The 23,103-nt window shown below is 42.6% G+C and overlaps 1 protein-coding gene across 3 annotated transcripts; it reads right to left on the bottom strand.

Annotated features, from left to right (window-relative positions):
- Positions 1-2,858: 2,858 nt before the first annotated feature.
- Positions 2,859-16,156, bottom strand: LOC105008249 (proepiregulin). 3 transcript variants are annotated; one of them, XM_010867515.5, is made up of 6 exons: positions 16,083-16,156; positions 15,233-15,302; positions 5,094-5,219; positions 4,739-4,868; positions 4,194-4,340; positions 2,859-3,987 (listed from the first exon to the last, which is right to left on the bottom strand). In XM_010867515.5, exons 2-6 carry the CDS (start codon positions 15,270-15,272, stop codon positions 3,924-3,926), a joined length of 507 nt encoding a protein of 168 aa, XP_010865817.1. In that variant the 5' UTR covers positions 15,273-15,302; positions 16,083-16,156; the 3' UTR covers positions 2,859-3,923. The 3 variants fall into 3 exon arrangements, with proteins under 3 accessions (XP_010865817.1, XP_010865816.1, XP_019908008.1); XM_010867514.3 differs by lacking the exon at positions 16,083-16,156 and adding an exon at positions 15,915-15,998; XM_020052449.3 differs by lacking the exon at positions 16,083-16,156 and having other exon boundaries at positions 15,233-15,404.
- Positions 16,157-23,103: the final 6,947 nt, after the last annotated feature.

The following is a 23,103-nucleotide window of genomic DNA, read 5'->3' as shown; positions in this document are numbered from 1 at the left end:
CAGATACCACAGCACACCTTCAGAGGTCTAGTGGAGTCCATGCCTCGACGGGTCAAGGGTGTTTTGGTGGCAAAAGGGAGACCTACACAATAATAGGCAGGTTGTCATAATGTTATGGCTGATCGGTGTATTTAGTAGGAATCATCATTGAGAAGTTTCCTTTAGAAAAGGTGTGTCAAGGATAGCTAGCTACTGCATTGTATTTAGCGACAGAGGGAGGGAACAGAACTTTAAAAGGTGCGGTCAGCTGGTGTTTTTCTGTGAGAATCCGTGGCACAAAGGGACAAAGTCTGGTATGATGACGTCTTTTTAATACGGCTATCTATGCATTCCAATGATAGGTTGTTTCAATAGATGTGATGTAACCATTCCCATAAAATCGGATAGAGGGAGACCATGTAAGTTGACTTTGAAGAGTCTTTAGGTTTTCTCTTTTTTTGATTTTTGGTTTTTGATTTTCAACCTAATCCATCTTTTTAAATAGAGAATAAACAGAAATGACTTTGACAAAATGATTGGCAGCGTGGACTCTGTATTCGGTAGCACAGCCGTTGGCCTAAATAACTGCAGTCAGGTGCTTCCTACAGCCATGGATGAGCATTCCGGCGCCTTTGACAAGGCTATCCAAAATGCCTTGGTACTCCCCTGATTTCATGATGCCACAAACATGTTCGACACCCCCCAACCCCAATGCCCAAGGCAGCAACCCCAGAACATCACTGAACGTCCTACATGTTCCAGTGTGGGGTGTATGTGTTCATTATTGCCCCTGTAAACATAGAGATGGTGTGCTAAACCAAAAGCTCTTATTTGGTCTCATGTGTCCGCAGGAGATTTTTCCAGAAGTATTCTATTGTGGCTTCATTAAGGGAGGTTTGCTACAGTTACATTAAACTTCTTGATAACATTAATTACTTATGGACGAAACAGTATATCCAAGGTCCCTGGAGGTGAGATTGTCCTTGCTTAGCTACAATGGTGTTGACAGAATTACCTTTGGGGCACTCACTTCAAACCAAAACACGAAGATGTGCCCTTTTCTCTATACAAACTGAGTGAATGAGTGATTTGCATATTGCAGTTTTTCCAGAGTAATTCCAGAGTAAAAGGAGAATCACCTGCTTGAAACCTAATACCTGGGCGATGCCAAAAATGTCATTATTTGAATAAAGTGGGAGTGTGCTAATACTTTCATTTTATTTGTTGTTGTTTTGTTTGGAACTTTTCTCAAACCTAAAAAATGACATCTGAATTGTCAGGTTTTCACATAAACCTTGTTTCATGTTTGTACTGAGTTCTGGTCCCCACACACACATTATCAGATCAATTCAAATGTCATTTTACAGTGAAAACAATCTACATCTAACAGATGTGTCATGTACATCCATTCAGCAGCAACCCAGCATTGTCCCATTTAAAATGCCAGAAACCTGTTTCCTACTAAACAAAACCATGTTGTTGAAACCAATGATTTCCTGACTAGAATACAAGTATGTGCTTGACATTATGCAGATGTGCGTTTAAGTGTAGGTGTATGTGCAAATATTTCAAGTTTGGACAGGGGTGTGTGTGTGTGGCTTTGTGTGTGTGTTTTAGGTCTAACTATACTCATGGGGACCAAATGTCCACCTTTTGCCGGTCCCCATGAGGCAAAAGTAAATTTCCGGATCAGGGTTTAGGTTTAGGGTCAAACTTACAATTCCTTTTAGAGTTAGAATTGGGGTTTCTTTAAGGTCCAGGCGTTGTTGGTTAAGTTTAGGGTTAAGGTTAGGCATTACATCTAGGTAAAGTTTAGGCATAAACGTTACTTTATGGAGGTTAAAGTTAGGTTTAAGATTAGATTGGGGTTAGGTTAAGGTTAGGTTTAAGATTAAGGCAAGAGAGCATGCAATTTCTTTCTGCAATATTTTCTGGTCCCCATGAGGATAGCCATACAAACTTGTGTGTGTATGTGTGTGTGTGTGTGTGGGCATAATGTAATGGTCTTAGTAAAAGTGTCTCCCTAGCTGAACCAAAGCAGCACTAACAGCTTCACGGAATGTGGAAAGCTATTTACTTGCTCTACAATATGTCATGATATCATCACATCAGACCTTAAGGATTTCATAACGCCTGCTGTCTACCACAGCAGAACTGTTCAGCCTAGGAATGCATGTTGTCGTGGTGTCAGAGTTGTAGACGCTCATGTCTGATCGGAGGTTAGGGAGGAAGGAGATAACATCATAGCAGACCTGGGATGGCGTCTCTTAGGGAGCTGGCAGTGCCCTTGAACTGATATACACTCACCAGCCACTTTATTACGTACAGCCGCTCGTAACACAAATAGCCAAAACAGTGAATCGAGTGGCTGCAATATTTAAGGCTTGCAGATGTGGTCAAGGGTTTTGTTGTTGTTCAACTGAACATTAGAATGGAGAAGACGCAAGATAAAAGAGCCTTTGAACGCGGTGTGATTGTTGGTACCAGAAGATGTGATGGTTCTGGCATCTCAGAAACAACTTACCTCCTGGGATTTTCACAGAGCACAGTTTCAAAAATTTACCAAAAAAATATATAGTAAATGGTATTTCTGTGGGCGAAAACACCTTGTTAGAGAGGTCAGAGGAGTATGGCCAGACTCGATCAAGCTTAGAGAAACACTGCAAATACTCAAATGTCCAGGTGGTGTGCAGAATGGCATCTCTGAATGCACATCAAGTTGAACTTTGTATCAGATGGAGGCAAAAGGTAGATAAAGTGTACCTAATTATTAGTACCTAATAAAGTGGCCAGAGAGTGGTACATTTTCATCTTTACATTACTTATTTATTAGCTAATTGGTAATGATCAATCAATCAAACTTATTTTATAAAGGCCTTTTTACATCAGCAGTTGTCAGAAAGTGCTTTTACAAATACCCAGCATGAAAACCCACACAGCAAGCAACAAAAGTTTACGCACAGCGGCTAGGAAAAACTCCCTAGTAGGGTCTATAATTAGGTAGAAACCTAAAGAGGAACCAGACTCTGAGGGGTGGCCAGTAGAAGTCATGACATCAAGAGGGATCAGACGATTAAGAGGGTCTTCTCATCCAGTTGACTACATAAAATGACCGAAGCACTCAATAGACACGTTGGGTCCCAACAGTTAAGCTAAACATATAGTTTTTCTGCTTGAGCAAGTGTTGTGGAGCTCCAGCACCTGAATGTAAACAGATCCAAAAGTGAGTAACCGCGTCAATTTGAGTCCAAGTCAAGCACTGGTGTTATCCACCCTAAAAGTGGTTTTATGCAAGTTGAGTTCACTATCGGTCTTTACGCTTTAAGGCTTGGATTCAACCTAAACGTTGCCCTCTACTGGAGACACAGAATCATAACTAGAAATACACACATTTTATTCCCAACCAATAAATATAAAATGCAGGATACTGCAAATAAAATTAAGTTGAAAATATAAAAAACAAACAAAACAAACCATGGCCAACATGATGCCAAACTAAACAGAATACTAATGGATTTTATAACACTAGGAATTTTAAATCATCACATCCAAATGCAGGGTGTAAAAATCTAATGTCAGAGGCAAAGACAATAACACAAGGTGAGCCTGGAGCTACAATTCTTGAGATGACTGACAACAGAGTACCGTTAACAAAAACAATTTCCCCTAACTCTTAACTAACTCAGGTACTTAGACAGATAGACCACACGTACACACATTCCTGAACCGGTACAATGAAGAGCCTGTCTGTCTGTCTGGGCAGTGTGGATGCTTGAAGAGGGTGCCAGTAGCATCACGATTGCCACTGAAATGCTTATCAGTTGCTGTTAAGTGTGAGTTGTTTCAATTCTTATGTGTCACTGGTAAGACTGCACACATCACACTGTTGGCACCTCCTCGTCACACTGTTGGCACCTCCTCATCATGCTGTTGGCACCTCCTCATCATGCTGTTGGCACCTGGTACAGCTGCTTGGTCTGTTGAGTAGGACACCTACTCCTCCTGTACCTGGAATCATAGGAGAGACAGTTACACAGATACGAAACACACACTCTCTCTCCTTTCATTCCATCTCCTTCTCTCCCTTTCTGTCCTTTTTCTCTCCCCCTCTCCTCTCTCCACTTTCTATACTCTCCCCCTCTCCCCTCTCCACTTTCTATACTCTCCCTCTCTCTCCTCTCTCTCCCTCTCTCACGCTCCTCCCTCTCTCTTACCATTGGCAGAAGAAGTAAACAGCTCCAGTGATGCCCACAACCAATAGTCCAACAAACACCACCATTAAGATGACATGCTCTTCTCTCATTGGCTGAAAAACCATCTCCAGATGAGCACACCTGGGGCCATAGTATCCCTTGTCACACCTGCAGAGAACACACAGACACACACACACATTTACTTAACCATGTAAATGGAGACACCAAAGTTGACTGTCCCTAAAAGAAAATCCTACTTCTACCTATCCTAACCCTAAATTCTAACCAAATCCTATCTTTAACAGTAATCTTAATCTCAATAATCTCTCATTTAAGCCTAAACTTAACCTAGCCCAAATACCTCACCCTGAAAATAACCAGAAATGCCTAACCCAAATTCTAACCCTAAGACCAATTGTAATTTTTGAACGAAACCTTACACTAAAGCCAAAACAAATTGCATTTTGTTAGACATTGAAGGAGCATAGACTGTTCCAGTGTGGCCATCTGGATCTACAAAAATCCCAAAGGACCCCGACCAAAATCTATACAATCATGTATCTTACCTGCAGTGGTGTTCGTTGATGTCAGGCACCAGGAAACACTCTCCATTCAGACAGTAGCTCTCCTGGCTGGAGTCACACTTCTGGAACATCCCCCTCCCAATCCGAGTCCAGGGACGTGTTTGCTCCTCCCCTGGAACACACCATTGGACAAATCAGTAATTAACAGTCAGGTAATCAATCAATCAGTTACACTTGCAGTAAACCAATCAAACAGTTAATCAATAATTTAAAGAAGCCACCAACTAATCAAACAATCAGTTGAATAAACAGTAAACAAATCAGCTGATCAAAATGTATTTAAATAGTGGAAACATAAAATATGCTACAAAGCATCTAATCCAGTAAACGGACATACCACTCTTTGGGCATGTTCCCGTCTTGCAGGGGGACAAGGGCTGGCTGGTTGGGACCCGCTGTGTGACTTGCTGTGTGGAGGATGACAGACCAGTAGCGTGAACACCATTTACGACCAGCAACAGACCTACAAGAGACAAAGCAGTTGCACTGTCAGTGAACATGCCAGCAGTTTAGTTTACTTTAATCCAGAACCAGTAGGTGGTCCGATGCTGGTCCGGCAATCCGAGTCTCCCTGTTCAGTATCCCGCAGCAGCATGGGTGCAATCTGGCCCACTGTTATTTTGGCTCAAGCCCTCTGAGCCCCCTGACTCGGTCCATTACAGCACAAAAATTGAGAAACAAAATATCAGACAAAAATCCATTGAAGTTACAAATGCATTTATCACATACATTCAAGCACTTTCCTCAACAGTGAGGCATCAATACAAAAACCCTAAAAATAGGTTAAGGTGTCACCTCCACAAACATGTTTATGAAAAGGGCACAATGAACACAAGGTCACATGATTCTATCCATGAGGTCAGCAGTTCATTCCGTGTTCCTGGCACATTGAACTGGCTCCAAACATCGTGCCAACCTCGATGCCAACCAGGTGGGTTGTCGTGGTGCCTGAATGCTCCCAAGTCCTGACAACGGCAGCCTGGGGACAACACTGTCTCTGCTCTGTGCCCGTCTCCTGGTGGAACTTCCAGGACATTGAGCATGACAAGGAGCGCCAGGGTGTGGAACACCTTGTGAACAGACAGCCCAAGCCAACATCATGAGGCTTTGCCTTTTAACGCCACATTCCTGAGATGGTAACGACGTCTGCGGTGATGTGATCAAGTTCGCAAATGACTAAGAATAGAATAGGTAGGGTTCATCAGACAGACAGATGGATATGCAGTGAGAACGTATTGTAACCAGGAAACTGAATATATTGCTTTTGTTGCCAAAATAAGCAGAACCGATCAAGAGTAAATATTACCCTGCCCTCCCCACCCTGCCTTCGTGGTCATGGCAGCCAAAAATGTTTTCCGCATAACTTTAGTTAATGAGGCTAACGGAAACACAGGCAGTGTAAGGATTGTTAGTTTCATATTTAAACATTTTTTTCCTGAAGTCCTATCCGTGTAGGATGTACCTGCAACCGAAAAGACTCTGGAACCCACATAGGGAACTTTAAGAGGGACAAAAATTACAAATGTCGATATGAGTGTATATATACTGGGGAGAACAAGTATTTGATACACTGCCGATTTTGCAGGTTTTCCTACTTACAAAGCATGTAGAGGTCTGTCATTTTTATCATAGGTACATTTCAACTGTGAGAGACGGAATCTAAAACAGAAATCCAGAAAATCACATTGTATGATTTTTAAATAATTAATTTGCATTTTATTGCATGACATAAGTATTTGATCACCTACCAACCAGTAAGAATTACGGCTCTCACAGACCTGTTAGTTTTTCTTTAAGAAGCCCTCCTGTTCCCCACTCATTACCTGTATTAACTGCACCTGTTTGAACTTGTTACCTGTATAAAAGACACCTGTCCACACACTCAATCAAACAGACTCCAACTTCTCCACATTGGCCAAGACCAGAGAGCTGTGTAAGTACATCAGGGATAAAATTGTAGACCTGCACAAGGCTGGGATGGGCTACAGGACAATAGGCAAGCAGCTTGGTGAGAAGGCAACAACTGTTGGCGCAATTATTAGAAAATGGAAGAAGTTCAAGATGACGGTCAATCTCCCTCGGTCTGGGGCTCCATGCAAAATCTCACCTCGTGGGGCATCAATGATCATGAGGAAGGTGAGGGATCAGCCCACAACTACACGGCAGGACCTGGTCAATGACCTGAAGAGAGCTGGGACCACAGTCTCAAAGAAAACCATTTGTAACACACTACGCTGTCATGGATTAAAATCCTGCAGTGCACGAAAGGCCCCCCTGGTCAAGCCAGCGCATGTCCAGGCCCGTCTAAAGTTTGCCAATGACCATCAGGATGATCCAGAGGAGGAATGGGAAAAGGTCATGTGGTCTGATGAGACAAAAATCTAGCTTTTTGGTCTAAACTCCACTCGCTGTGTTTGGAGGAAGAAGAAGGATGAGTATAACCCCAAGAACACCATCCCAACCGTGAAGCATGGAGGTGGAAACATCATTCTTTGGGGATGCTTTTCTGCAAAGGGGACTGTATTGAGGGGAGGATGGATGGGGCCATGTATCGTGAGATCTTGGCCAACAACCTCCTTCCCTCAGTAAGAGCATTGAAGATGGGTCGTGGCTGGGTCTTCCTGCATTACAATGACCTGAAACACACAGCCAGGGCAACTAAGGAGTGGTTCCGTAAGAAGCATCTCAAGGTCCTGGAGTGGCCTAGCCAGTCTCCAGACCTGAATCCAATAGAAAATCTTTGGAGGGACCTGAAAGTCTGTATTGCCCAACAACAGCCCCGAAACCTGAAGGATCTGGAATTGGTTTGTATGGAGGAGTGGGCCAAAATCCCTGCTGCAGTGTGTGCAAACCTGGTCAAGAACTACAGGAAACGTATGATCTCTGTAATTGCAAACAAAGGCTTCTGTACCAAATATTAAGTTCTGCTTTTCTGATATATCAAATACTTATGTCATGCAATAAAATGCTAATTCATTACTTAAAAATCATACAATGTGATTTTCTGGATTTTAATTTTTTATTTTCCGTCACCCACAGTTGAAGAGTATCTATGATAAAAATTACAGAATTCTACATGCTTTGTAAGTGGGAAAACCTGCAAAATCAGCAGTGTATCAAATACTTGTTCTCCCCACTGTATAACCTCATGTAGAAATTGTCACTGGAAGTCAAGGGACTTGATAATGTCTCCACCTATGGCATCTATACACCATGTCTCCACCTATGGCATCTATACACCATGTCTCCACCTATGGTGTCTCCACCTATGCGTCTATAACCCTAGGTCTCCACCTATGGCATCTATAAGACCAGGTCTCCACCTATGATATCTATAACCCCAGGTCTCCACCTATGGCATATATAACCCCAGATCCCCACCTATGGCATCTATAACCCCAGATCCCCACCTATGGCGTCTATATGGCGTCACTCCATCACTCTCCTTCTTGGTCAAATAGCCCTTACACAGCCTGGAGGTATGTTTGGGGTCATTGTCCTGTTGAAAAATAAATGATGGTCCAACTTAACGCAAACCGGGTTGGGATGGCATGTCGCTGCAGGATGCTGTGGCAGCCATGCTGGTTCAGTATGCCTTCAATTTTGAATAAATCCCCAACAGTGTCACCAGCAAAGCCCCCCCCACACCATCACACCTCCTCCTCCATGCTTCACGGTGGGAACCAGGCATGTAGAATTCATCCGTTCACCTTTTCAGCGTCGCACAAAGACACTGCGGTTGGAACCAAAGATCTCAAATTTGGACTCATCAGACCAAAGCACAGATTTCCACTGGTCTAATGACCATTCCTTGTGTTTCTTGGCCCAAACAAATCTCTTCTGCTTGTTGCCTCTCCTTAGCAGTGGTTTCCTAGCAGCTACTTGACCATGAAGGTCTCCTCTTAACAGTTGTTCTAGAGATGTGTCTGCTGCTAGAACTCTGGTTTGCATTCAGCTGGTCTCTAATCTAAACTGCTGTTAACCTGCAATTTCTGAGGCTGGTGACTCAAATGAACTTATCCTCAGTAGCACAGGTGACTCTTGGTCTTCCTATGCTGGGGCGGTCCTCAGGATAGGAAGGAAACTGTGAGCCAGTTTCGTTGTAGAGCTTGATGGTTTTTGCGACTGCACTTGGGGACACATTCAAAGTTTTTGCATTTTTCCGGACAGACTGACCTTCATTTGTTAAAGTAATGACGGCCATTCGTTTCTCTTTACTTAGCTGATTGGTTCTTGCCATAATATGAATTCTAACAGTTGTCCAATAGGGCTATCGGCTGTGTATCAACCTGACATCTGCACAACACAACTGATGGTCCCAACCCCATTAATAAGGGAAAAGATTCCACTAATTAACCCTGACAAGGCACACCTGTGAAGTGAAAACCATTTCAGGTGACTACCTCATGAAGCTCATTGAGAGAACACCAAGGGTTTGCAGCGCTATCAAAAAAGCAAAGGGTGACTACTTTGAGGAATCTAAAAAATAAGATGTTTTCAATAATTTCACACTTATTATTGTTAAGTTATTATTGTTATTGTTAAGTACATAATTCCATGTGTTCATTCATAGTTTTGATGCCTTCAGTGAGAATCTACCATGTAAATAGTCATGAAAATAAAGAAAACGCATTGAATGAGAAGGTGTGTCCAAACTTTTGGCCTGTACTGTATATATATATATATATACACTGAACAAAATTATACACGCAACACTTTTGTTTTTGCCCCCATTTATCATGAGCTGAACTCAAAGATCTAAGACTTTCATTATGTACACAAAAGGCCTATTTCTCTCAAATATTGTTCACAAATCTGTCTAAATCTGTGTTAGTGAGCACTTCTCCTTTGCAGAGATAATCCATCCACCTCACAGGTGTGGCATATCAAGATGCTGATTAGACAGCATGATTATTGCACAGGTGTGCCATATCAAGATGCTGATTAGACAACATGATTATTGCACTGGTGTGCCTTAGGCTGGCCACAATAAAAGGCCACTCTAAAATATGCAGTTTCACTGTATTGGGGGGGTCCGGGGGGGTCCAAAAACCAGTCAGTATCTGGTGAGACCACCATTTGCCTAACGCAGTGCAACACATCTCCTTCGCATAGAGCTGATCAGGTTGTTGATTGTGGACTGTGGAATGTTGGTCCACTCCTTTTCAATGGCTGTGCGAAGTTGCTGGATATTGGCAGGACCTGGAACACGCTGTGTTATACGCCGATCCAGAGCATCCCAAACATGCTCAATGGGTGACATGTCCGGTGAGTATGCTGGCCATGCAAGAACTGGGATGTTTTCACCTTCCAGGAATTGTGTACAGATCCTTACAACATGGGGCCATGCATTATCATGCTGCAACATGAGGTGATGGTCGTGGATGAATGGCACAACATTCAATAAAATAAAATGCAACATTGAGTAAATGCACCACTTAAGTCGGTTACGACGACGAACTGCAGTCAGGTCGAGACCCCGATGAGGAAGACGAGCATGCAGATGAGCTTCCCTGAGACGGTTTCTGACACGTTTGTGCAGAAATTATTTGGTTATGCAAACCAATCGTTGCAGCAGCTGTCAGGGTGGCTGGTCTCAGACAATCTTGCTGGTCTCAGACAATCTTGGATGTCCAGGGCTAGTATGGTTACACGTGGTCTGTGGTTGTGAGACCGGTTGGATGTACTGCCAAATTCTCTGAAACGCCTTTGGAGACGGCTTATGGTAGAGAAATTAACATTCAATTCACAGGCAACAGCTCTGGTGGACATTCCTGCAGTTAGCATGCCAATTGCACGCTCCCTCAAAACTTGCAACATCTGTGGCATTGTGCTGTGTGATGGAACTGCACATTTTAGAGTGGCCTTTTATTGTGGCCAGCCTAAAGCACACCTATGCAATATTTATGCTGTCTAATAAGCATCTTGATATGCCACACCTGTGAGGTGGATGGATTATCTCGGCAAAGGAGAAGTGCTAACTAAAACAGATTTAGACAGATTTGTGAACAATATTTGAGAGAAATAGGCCTTTTGTGTACATAGAGAAAGTCTTAGATCTTTGAGTTCCGCTCATGATAAATGGGGGCAAAAACAGAAGTGTTGCATTTATAATTTTGTTCAGTGTATATACAGGTGCTGGTCACTGACAACTAATGAAAATCCCAAATTCAGTATCTCAGAACATTAGAATATTACTTAAGACCAATACAAAAAAACTATTTTTAGAAATGTTGGCCAACTGAAAAGTATGAACATGAAAAGTATGAGCATGTACAGCACTCAATACTTAGTTGGGGCTCCTTTTGCCTGAATTACTTCAGCAATGCGGCGTGGCATGGAGTCGATCAGTCTGTGGCACTGCTCAGGTGTTATGAGAGCCCAGGTTGCTCTGATAGTGGCCTTCAGCTCTTCTGCATTGTTGGGTCTGGCGTATCGCATCTTCCTTTTCACAATACCCCATAGATTTTCTATAGGGTTAAGGTCAGGCGAGTTTGCTGGCCAATTAAGAACAGGGATACCATGGTCCTTAAACCAGGTACTGGGAGCTCTGTGAACAGCCAGTCTCTTTAGCAATGACCTTTTGTGTCTTGCCCTCCTTGTGCAAGGTGTCAATGGTCGTCTTTTGGACAGCTGTCAAGTCAGCAGTCTTCCCCATGATTGTGTAGCCTACAGAACTAGACAGGGAGGCCATTTACAGGCCTTTGCAGGTGTTTTGAGTTAATTAGCTGATTAGAGTGTGGCACCAGGTATCTTCAATATTGAACCTTTTCACAATATTCACATTTTCTGAGATACTGGATTTGGGGTTTTCATTAGTTGTCAGTTATAATCATCAAAATAAAAAGAAATAAACACTTGAAATATATCGGTCTGTGTGGAATTAATGTATACATTATACAAGTTTGACTCTTTGAATGAAATTACTGAAATAAATCAACTTTTTGATGATATTCTTATTTTATGACCAGCACCTGCATATACAGTATCTCACATTTCTGTAAATATTTGATTATATCTTTTCATGTGACAACACTGAAGAAATTACACTTTGCTACAATGTAAAGTAGTGAGTGTACCGCTGGTATAACAGTATACATTTGCTGTCCCCTCAAAATAACTCAACACACAGCCATTAATGTCTAAACTGCTGGCAACAAAAGTGAGTACACCCCTAAGTGAAAATGTCCAAATTGGGCCCGAAGTGTCAATATTTTGTGGCCAACATTATTTTCCAACACTGCCTTAAGGTCTGGAGACACGCTTAGCCAGTCCATCAACTTTAGCAAGGCAGTGGTCGGCTTGGAGGTGTGTTTTGGGTCGTTATCATGTTGGAATACTGCCCTGTGGCCCAGTCTCCGAAGAGAGGGGATCATGCTCTGCTTCAGTATGTCACAGTACATATTGGCATTCATGGATCTCTTAATGAACTGTAGCTCCCCAGTGCTGGCAGCACTTAGCAACCCAGACCATGACACTCCCACCACCATGCTTGACTGTAGGCAAGACACACTTGTTTTTGTACTCCTCACCTGGTTGCCGCCACACACGCTTGACACCATCTGAACCAAATAAGTGAATCTTGGTCTCATCAGACCACAGGACATGGTTCCATTAATCCATGTCCTTAGTCTGCTTGTCTTCAGCAAACTGTTTGCAGGCTTTCTTGTGCATCATCTTTATAAGAGGCTTCCTTCTGGGACGACAGCCATGCAGACCAATTTGATGCAGTGTGCTGCGTATGGTCTGAGCACTGACAGGCTGACCCCCCACCCCTTCAACCTTTGCAGCAAGGCTGGCTGCACTCATACATCTATTTCCCAAAGACAACCTCTGGATATGACGCTGAGCATGTGCACTCAACTTCTTTGGTCGACCATGTCGAGGCCTGTTCTGAGTGAAACCTGTCCTGTTAAACTGCTGCATGGTCTTGGCCACCGTACTGCAGCTCAGTTTCAAGGTCTTGGCAAATCTTCTTATAGCCTAGGCCATCTTTATGTAGAGCAACAATAATTTTTCTCAGATGCTCAGAGAGTTCTTTGCCTTGAGGTGCCATATTGAACTTCCAGTGACCAGTATGAGGGAGTGTGAAAACGATAACACTAGATTTAACACACCTGCTCCCCATTCACACCTGAGACCTTGTAACACTAACGAGTCACATGACACTGGGGAGGGAAAAAGGCTAATTGGGCCCAATTTGGACATTTTCACTTAGGGGTGTACTCACTTTTGTTGCCAGCGGTTTAGACATTAATGGCTGTATGTTGAGTTATTTTGGGGGGGCAGCAAATGTACACTGTTATACAAGATGTACACTCACTACTTTACATTGTAGCAAAGTGTCATTTCCTCAGTGTTGTCAAATGAAAAGATATAATCAAATAGTTGCATAAATGTGAGGGGTGTACTCACTTTTGTGAGATACTGTATATATCAGTCCTCAATCTGAATGTCCAACCTTCATTGCATTTGCAATGGAAAAACCCCACAACACAATATCCTATTCTCACTGTATGAATAGCTTCAGGTGACTTAATGATGGTGACTAAGCATGGTGTTACTTCGCCAAATGTGTAACCTAGCCTCTATCAGAAGAAATTGACACTTTTGTTTAGGCTATTGGTATGAGATGGTTTTGGGAACTAAGTCCTGAGTTTCATGAGCTTTAAAACTGAGAGTGACAGGTGAACATTCCGGTCTGTTTAATCACTTTCAAACAGCCGATAATTTATATTCTTAGAGAGTTGATAAAGCATCCATAGTAAATCAAATCAGAACATGCAGTACAAGCAACCTGAATATAAACTCTCACTTTCTACAAAACCAAAGCGATGGTAAGTGTTAAGCTAGCAGCAACGTTTAGGTTTGAGGGTGTGTCAGAAATATTTCTGCTGTACAACCATTAATATGGGTGCAGTAGGGTGGAATAGCGAGCGGGTGGTGAGGCCGCACCCCAGACTCAGCTCCTCCGAACTATAAACGTTAAGTAAAAAACACACAAGTTTTTCTTTGAACATATAAATCTAGTATACAGGCGATCGACTTTTGGTAATGTTTAGGAATTTAATTCTGTTCAAACTGAGAAGCCTATAATTTAAAATGCATATGAGGATAATCTTGTTTTGGGCCATTCTCCATAGGCCATATTTTCGGCTATAGGCCTTTTGGCCGTAGCATTGTATATGATACGTTAGGCTATTTTATGATAGCATATAGGCGGCATAAGCAATTAATTCTGGTTTTCAGACTTTATTTTTAGTGTTCTATATTTTAGTCATTTGGTAAATTTACAATTTAATGTGGTTTTCTATTAATGCACTTCTCACGCTTTTTCAAAAGGGATTAGTAGCATTTGTGAATGTTCATAGCCTCTAGGCAACGTTTTTCTAAAGCGTCAGGATTATCTTCATTATTCTACTGCCTATTTTTCCTCTTTTGCTCTAGGCTAACTAGATAATAAATAAAAAATGACATTTTGGTTGTCATCGTTTATTAGTCTGACTGTGTAGTTTTGGAGTTAAATTACATCTTTAGTAATAAGCCCATAAAATAGGAAATCCCTCACCACTCGTCATGAAATACCATAACTCAGATTATCAATCAGATTCACGCCAATCAAAACAGGTTCCATACATTTGTTTGGATCCAGCTGTGCATTTATTTATAATACTTACATCAAATCTAATTCTACAGGAGGGCATTGATGTTCGTCCCATCATTTGAAACAATTAAAAGGTTGACCTTTGCCTAAGCCTGGTCTGGCGAGCTGATCACAGGTAAATTAGCCTGGCGTACTATTTAGAAAAATAGAAGAGCGGCAGGTTTTAAAAATGTAGCATACGTTTTCATCAAGTGCGTGCTTGACATTAGAGCCAATTTAATGCCAAAATAGAGTTCAGGTTTGTTTGACAAATAAGTGTGAGTTTAACCGTTCAGGAAACACGATCTTGGCCGTAACCAATGTGAATTAAAACATTCCACAACTTCTAAAAACATCTGCGCTAACTTGGAATGTTCTGAAGTCACCTAACTGGATTCACAGGTCACAGAACCATAATAACCACAGCCGCTGGAACCACCACTCGATCAACCATTACCAGCAAACCCTGATCAAATCATCGTCCCGCCATGGTGTGTGTACCCCATCCCACAGCTACACGCTTCCCCCATCAAAAGTTAGTAAAACGTGTTGCGCGAGCTGGATCCATTCAGTTATCCACAATATTGTTGATTTTGCTTTTCTTACAAATATACCTAAGAACTTGACACGTTTCTCTTTATCTACTCAATCAATCTCCACCATATCAGCCATTAAAACAAGCCACTTAGAAATGTGTTTCTGAACCGAGTAGCCTAATATAGCGGAATCTCGCCCTTTTACCAAATTAAATGAGGCTACTTTTCACCTGTCTATTTTTTTCCGAGGGAGCACCTTTTAATTTAAATCGACCACATAAGCGAACCACAACTCACCGATAAATGCGAGCAGGACGGAAGATTGTGTGTTCCTCATCGTTCTGTGCAGACGGAGATGGAGAGTGATCTGGAGATTAAGGACAGCATTTAAGTGAGTCATGCAGGAAACCATCTCTGTGGGAGTACAGGTATACCGGTATATTGTTAAATACAGTCCGAACAAAGACCCTCTCCTTTGTTCTCCAAAAAATGCGCACACTCCCGCCAAACGATTATAAGACATGTTAAACATAGGCTACTATTGAAAGTAAGCCTGACACGGGGGGATGGGTATATGTTCCAATATAGCACAAAACCCTAAGAAGCATATTAATATTGTAAACTGGTTATCAACAAAATCAGAATAGTAAAAACTGTGACCAGGCACTCCACAATGACTTGTGGCTAACAGCTCTTTCCTATACTATATTGACCATATACCACACACCCTAATGGCTTATTGCATACATCAGCATTCTGGGTCCAAAATAATGTTGGTTAATTAACATAAATGCCTAACAGTTTGTTTCTGTCTACATACCTTCTTTAAGGTTTGTTTGTTAAATGGTTAGAGAAGAAAGACAGTTTCAGTAAAGCCCTGCAGACAACACGCACCATACTATCTGTTTTGTAACTGTTTAACCTTTAAAGTTGTTGTTAAAAACTTGTAAATGCCATCTCATTTGATAGGTATGTCTACCTGGTCTCAAACGTTGTCTCATTTGCCTTTATCCAGAATTTATTATTTAATTTTCCCAGCAAACAAAAGCACAAACCGTGCCAATATGTGGTATGGGTTTCATCTGTAGATCACAGTTTTGTAAAATCCAGATAAAAAAATATTTTTCTGTGACATGGAACAACTCACCCCCACTTCAAGACCAGACTAGCAACAGTCTACTGACGGAGAGAAACTGTGAACAATCAGGTTTAGTTGAATACGGGGTGTGGACAGCTGTAATGGACCACCTGGTTTAGTACACTATCCAGAGAAAAAGAGAAAAACTAGTTTACATTTCTAAAAGTAGAACCTGCCTTCAAGTGGTTCATTATCTTACAACAAATGTTTAATCTTGGATGAGGAACACTTTTAAAAAAGGAATCCTTTGAAACACCATGACTGTGTAATGCAACAGGGAAAATGAGTGTGCCTAACTTAATATTTGGTGTTTGGAGGTTGTTCGAATATTAACCCTAATGTTAGTGTTACTGATGTACAGTATTGACACACCCAAATTCGTTCTATAATCTGAGCATTCTTGTTTTTAAGAGCCTTGCGAAGAGACTGGCTAAAGGCAAAATGTCAGCGTGTAACAAATGTGTTCAGAAACATAAAAAATCCTAAAACATTCTTCATTATAAAACATTCTTCATCGATCAGGACCTGTGGAGACAAGAGAAGGGGGAAAGAGACACAGGCAAATGCAGAAACGCAAAGTAAAAATTTATTTGTTTTTATCCAGTGTCGATAGTTGACACATTCAAAAACAAATCTGTGTCAGGCCTTGATTGTCCTGAACAGTCCTGATGGCCGGTTTGAGTTCGTAAACCTCCTGCATTCCTCCACTGAGTGATATTGGACACAGTGTGGCTCAGATACAGACAGGGGCTACTGGTCATTAGGGGCAGGTGGGGCACAGCCCCACCTGTTGTCAACAGAAAGAACTGCAACAACATTATTATTTTTTCTCGAAGATTACTTTCTATAATTTATTATCTATGAATATAGCATCTTCCTAAATTGCATATAATTTGTGTTAGGATTTAATTTCATGTTCATTGGATCCTGCCTTGCTGCTTCAGACTGCGTTCTGCCAATTTGGGTTCGCAGTAGTAGGCCATTGGCTAAGCATGAATGTGGGGCTAGTTCCTCTCTCACAATGCAATGTACATTGTACGTGTGAAAATATTAATACACATGCTCAGAATGTTAGTGTGATCAATGTAGATCACACAAATTTGATGCCAAGTGGGGCTGACAGCTGGTAGCCCCACTACAGCGTAATTTCATATTTCAGACCTGATTGGCTGTCTGTCTGTCTGGCGCCAACATTAGTCGGTAAGAAGAAAGAGGAGGGTAAATTGTCTTTGCTAGCTTGTTAGCTTCACAAACGCCAGATAACTTAAGAAGATTAATAAATGGATTTCATACTCGAGCTCCGGTTTGAAAGCCTTAATTTGGAGGAGAAACTTGAAGTAAAGCGAATTGGTGCCCATTAGCCACGGAATATTGTCATCACTCAAACTGCTGGTAAAAGTAACCGCGGGTTTAACGTGGAGTGGTTTTTGAGGAAGAAGTGGCTAACGCTTAGCATACAAAAGAAGGCACTCTTCGGTTTTCCATGTCTGCTATATGGTGGAGATGGTACTTGGTCAAAGACGGGTTACAAAGATTTGAAACATCCTTCTGAGAGGATTGCAAAACATGAGAGCAGTGGGAGTCATCTGGACAATGCTGTGACATTGGGCTTACTTGGAAGGGTAAATGTTGCAGCCCAAGTTGGAAGTGCATACAGTCGCTCCATTAAGCAGCATAACAAACAGGTGGGGCAAAACAGGTACGTTCTCAGTCGGATCATAACCTGTATTAAACTGGCCGGAAAATGTGAAACCGCACTGCGGGGGCACGACGAGTCGGTGGACTCACTGAATCCTGGAATATTCAGATGCATTTTCGTGTGACTATGTGTGAGGGCGATTCGAGACTTCAGAGGTACTATGACGCTCAGCCCATCATCAAAGGGACATCTAGCACTGTACAAAATGAACTGTTAGACTGTATGTATGAAGTGTACAGGGAGGCGATAGCCAAGCAAGTGGACGATACATAATTTGTTGCCATGATGGCAGATGAGACAACTGATTTCTCGTGTAAATCACAAATGGTGGTTGTGTTGCGATACATGTTGTCTGACAATACAGTGACAGAGAGGTTTTTGGAGTTTGTGGAAGTAAAGGTTAAACTGGATTCGGCTTCTCTAATAGCATCAAGGGTGTGCTGGAACCACTGAAGCTGGGAGAAAAGCTGATCGCTCAAACTTTGAATGGTGCGGCTATAATGAGGGGTACAGACGCAAATGAAAGAGACATACCCACATGCCCAGTTTCACTGCTATGCTCACCAGCTGAAACTGACCTTGCAGCAACGAGCATCCTAAAGGTGTTTTTTGCAGATTTAACTGCCTTTTCCACCTTTTTCTCTGGCGCTGCAAAACGTGTTGCAACACTTGCTGAGGCAACACAGAGACGCATTCCAAGGCCACCTGCTGTACGATGGAACTTTAAAAGTAGAACTGTCAATGCAGTTTGGGAAAACCGTGCTGCGCTGCTCCTGTGTATGGAGGACATACGCACACAACCAGGATGGGATGAGGCCACCATAAGTGAGGCATATGGCCTGTCAAAAAAACTCCAGGGCCGTGCCTTTCTACAGCTGCTGGAATTTTTTTCTTCCTTATGCCAGAAGTTGATGTTTTATAAAACACTCTGCAAAAAATGGAGTGTCAATGCATCTGGGATTAGTAGTGCGCTCACCCTTTTCAAAGAGAATGTCCAGAATATGCGGAAGCAAACTGATGAATGGGCTGCCACCGTTCATGATGGAACAGACAAGCCAGGCCAAAGAGTAATCAACACAGTGCTGGTGATGAAGGAGGCATGAAGGAGGCACAGTCATCTCCCAGGTAGAGCATAGGTTTTCACAAAGTGACCACCTGATCGCTGCTAAGCTGGTTGACAGCTCACTCTTCCCACAATTTGTCCTGTCATTCCCTACATCTGAGCTTGACTGTGTGGTGAAACTATGGCCTCTAGGAAACGAGGAAAAGTTGAAGTCTGAGCTGACCACTGTCCCACCACACTGAGCTTCACACTGGTAAGACGGCCCTGTCTCTGTTAAGATCCATCCATGAGAACAACCGAGGAGGCTTTTGCTGAGACCTTCACTCTGCTGAAAATTATCATAACAACACCTATGACGACATCCGAGTCAAAGAGGAACTTTTCCATCTTGAAGAGGGTAAAAACCTTCACTCGCAATACCATGGGACAGCTGCGACTCAACGCATTGGCCAAGTTGTCCATCGAAAGCCAGCTGATTCAGCAGCTACATGACTTCATTCACAAAGTCATCGAAAAGTTTGCCCAGAGGAAGAACCGCCGTTCCACCTTTTTCTTCAAGTGAGTCCTCAGCCTTGGTGAGAGATAGCATATTTTATCATCCTGCCTTTGTGGTGCTGGTCCGTGCATTGGTCATATTTTTGTGCTAGATAGATTGATATAGATGGTGACGAATGTCAGTGTGTCCATGCTTATCTATTGAGGTTGTTGTCATAGAATGGATCTGTATCCCTAAAAAGTTCTCTTTCCACTTCCTTGTGGCCTTCAGTGGTCTCAAGCTCATTGCTGTTCGCGTATGGCCCTGTAGGCACATTCATTCTGAGCTTGGTTGCATTCCTAATTTAGGTTTGTAAATGTGACAGTGGTAATTTTACATGTGTCTGAGAGAGAAGGAGAGCAATTATACAAGACGTTCTCTCTCTCTCCAGTATGTGTACCACAACACCTGGTAGAAGCAAGCCGCTCTGTCATTAAAAGTGTTTTGTGGAGCCACGCTGTTTCTTGATGTGTTAAATCAACACATCAGTAGCAAGAGGGAGTTTTGTAGATTTACTGGTATGTATCCTATATTTGAAATGGTTTGTGCCCCACCAATGTTTTGCATATAAAAACGCCACTGGATACATAATGTTTACTTCGATGGGTGAGGGTGAAATGTGTTACTGAATCGTCCTGATGTGACATTGACCGATGTTATGGGTGACGTAGTCGCCAACGTAAGTCACCTGGGGATGCAAGGCGGGCGATAAGTTGGTGTTACGAGGTGATCTGACACCGCTGCGCGACAGAGCATTCCCACTGTCATGCTGTGGGGGGTAGCCAACGTGGCAATTTCCCCCTCCTGTGAGGGATAGCATCCTACAGAAGAAGTGACTCGTACACTCGACACTGATTGTTTGGTGCGGTGGTTGTAGAGGTTTGCCACGCTACTCCACCGAGGCATTACATGGCCCGGCGGGAGCCCTACACCCAGGTGACGAGTCGAACATTTGAACACTGTATCATGTTCAATCTCAGTTAGGACGTCACCACAGTGTCCTCAGTGGAATAATGGAAAGCAGCTTCTAGCGGAAACACCTGTCCAAACTGTGCAATTTAATGGGGACTTCCTTCAGTCTATATAACTAGAGGTCTCTTGTTCGATTTAATAGTGATTAGTGTATTTCTGTCTTAATCCAGTGTTGTTTAGTACTGTGTTTTTTTTATACTGTTCTGTCTTACTCTTCTCCTGTAGTTTTTACAAAGGTTTCTTACAATCTTTCTCCTCATCTCAAGAACATTTGACCCCTCCAATGTCAAAACCTAAAGACTACTATACCATTCCTTTCCAAGCCCTGTGAATGTGTTGTCTCCATCCTAGACATTGGTGCCTGGATTATCTAGGACGATATTCTCATACTCTGGAAACACCCTGGACAACATTCTGGACAAGGACAACACTCTGGAAAACACCCTGGACAACACCCAGGAAAACACTCTGGACAACACCCTGGACAACACCCAGGAAAACACTGTGGACAACACCCTGGATAACATTCTGGACAACACCCTGGACAATACCCTGGGCAACACACTGGACAACACTCTAGAAAACATTCTGGACAACACCCTGGACAACATCCTGAACAACACCCTGGGCAACATCCTGTCATTCTCTGCAAACATCAAGGGAGTGACTCACTCCCCAAGGAATAGTATAATCTTTTCTCACACAGGAAGCAGCACGATTACTAACCACCTCCACTCATTGTGGGCAGGCCTTCCTGCTTGTGCTCTAACACCTGGAAGTGATCCAAAACCCGGCAGCCCAATCATGTGTTCAACCTCCCCAGCATCTCGCTTGGATGTAGACGTATACAATCACAATGATTCGGTTTTCTACTTTTAACATGTCATTTAATTTGACAATGATACAGAAGTGTGGTGATTGGGGTTTAGGTAAGTGCCACTTGTTCTGCATGGTCCCCACCGTCTAGCTCTCTTTCTACCCCCAACCCCCACAACACCCGCAGAATGGGCCTCTAACGCACATTTATTACACACACCTGGGGTTCAGCGGATAGAGGAGTGGATATCAGCTCTGTTCCCTTAGGAATTCAAAATGAGCCACATTTCTCTGTCTGCCTGAGGCTTGGTATAGGACAGGGATGGGACTGTTATACTGATTGTTCTGTGTTCCAAATCAAGTACCCTGAAATTCTTTATGTAATGAGAGATATGTAATTCTTCTTTGTATTAGTAGCAGTACTGCCCTGTATAAAGTATTGCATTATTTAGGGAATAGGGTTCCATTTGTGAGGCAAAGCCCATTTATTATTTTGGAAACATTTCAATACAGGAACAGGAAAACCGACCCCTAGTGGTCTCGATTTACCACTGGAATAGCATCTGATACAGTGGTTTCTGATACAGTGGTATCAGATACAGTGCAACAACCAAAGTAAATTCTGTCATTTAGAGAACCAGGCTAGTTCTTGGCAGAAACAACGCCAAATAGTGGTTCCAAATAAGGATGAGGACGACCTAAGGATGTAGATATAAGAATCTGGATGCATAAGGACATGGACTGTCTTTGTATGGAGTACACTCCATAGCCATGGTAACATATGAAAACAGCTCTCTTTGCAATGTGTCCTGACAGCCATGAGGAACACATAGCACCAGTGGGCTCTTAGGGCTTCCAGAACCTCACCATTTGATATAAATATAACCACTTGGAGCCAGAGGCCCACACTGCTTCCATGTAATACAGCATCTTACAGACTTCCAACAAGCCTTCATAACAACGGTTTACGGCTATGTCCCTTTCATTCGTTCAGGGTGTTTCATTCTTTATTTCGTTTAATGAGCTTCATTTGACAGGAAATCCGGGAAAGATGGTGAGTCTACTTGCTGAAAGAGCACTGTGCTGTATTTAAACCCATGTTGATGAATAACAATAATAATAGATTACATTTCACAGACTCAAGGACACTGTACAAGGGAGTGGACAAGAGATACAAGAGACAAACAATCCGAGGATAAGTCAACAAGAAGAATGGAGTCAGACAGGGCCACTGCCATGATGAAGCGTATCGGACGGGGGGAGGGAGGGTATTCCATAGTCTGGGTGCAGCAGCGTTTGGTGCAGGGGACGGTGAGAAGGTTGGTGTCAGATGAACGGATGTTACGTGCAGGGGTATAACGGTGGAGAACATCCGCTAGATAGGGTCAGCCAGCGTTCTTTTGCCATTTTTGAGGCTAGGGTGAATTTTTATGCATTCTATTGCCCTGCCTAATACTACACTAAAAAGGAACACGTCGCTAACTAGCTTAGCCGATAGCCGGCCGGCACACTACAGTAAACTACTCACCCTCGGAGTTGTGCAGATAACTCAATACGTAGAGTTTGAATCCCTTGTTCCGCTTGCTTGTTGGAGCAGGGGACCAGGCATCAACAATTCGATGGACATCACTAATGCTTATATCCAGGTCTTGGAGACATCTACTAAAAACTGATAATTTGAGGCGACGCAGGTGTTCGCCTTAAGTAAACCGGAAAATGATATGCCGACATCTGACTAAAGCGGAAGTTCATCCATACGCTTGTGCACAGAGCCTATTGTTTATTTTATTACCAGAAAAATATCGCCTTTTATTTTGCATAATAGGAAAACCAGATCGCGTTGATAGTTTACTCCTCCCTCCCCACATGAGCCCCTCCTTGGTACCAAATGTATAGTGGAAACAGAAAAGTCTGGAGCCAATATTAGCATAAATCACTGGTGTAG

This window comes from Esox lucius, chromosome 13, assembly GCF_011004845.1.
Source record: "Esox lucius isolate fEsoLuc1 chromosome 13, fEsoLuc1.pri, whole genome shotgun sequence".
NCBI classification, from domain to species: Eukaryota; Metazoa; Chordata; class Actinopteri; order Esociformes; family Esocidae; genus Esox; species Esox lucius.
Note: the sequence above shows the minus strand (reverse complement) of the source record. Positions and strands in the feature narration are given on the sequence as shown.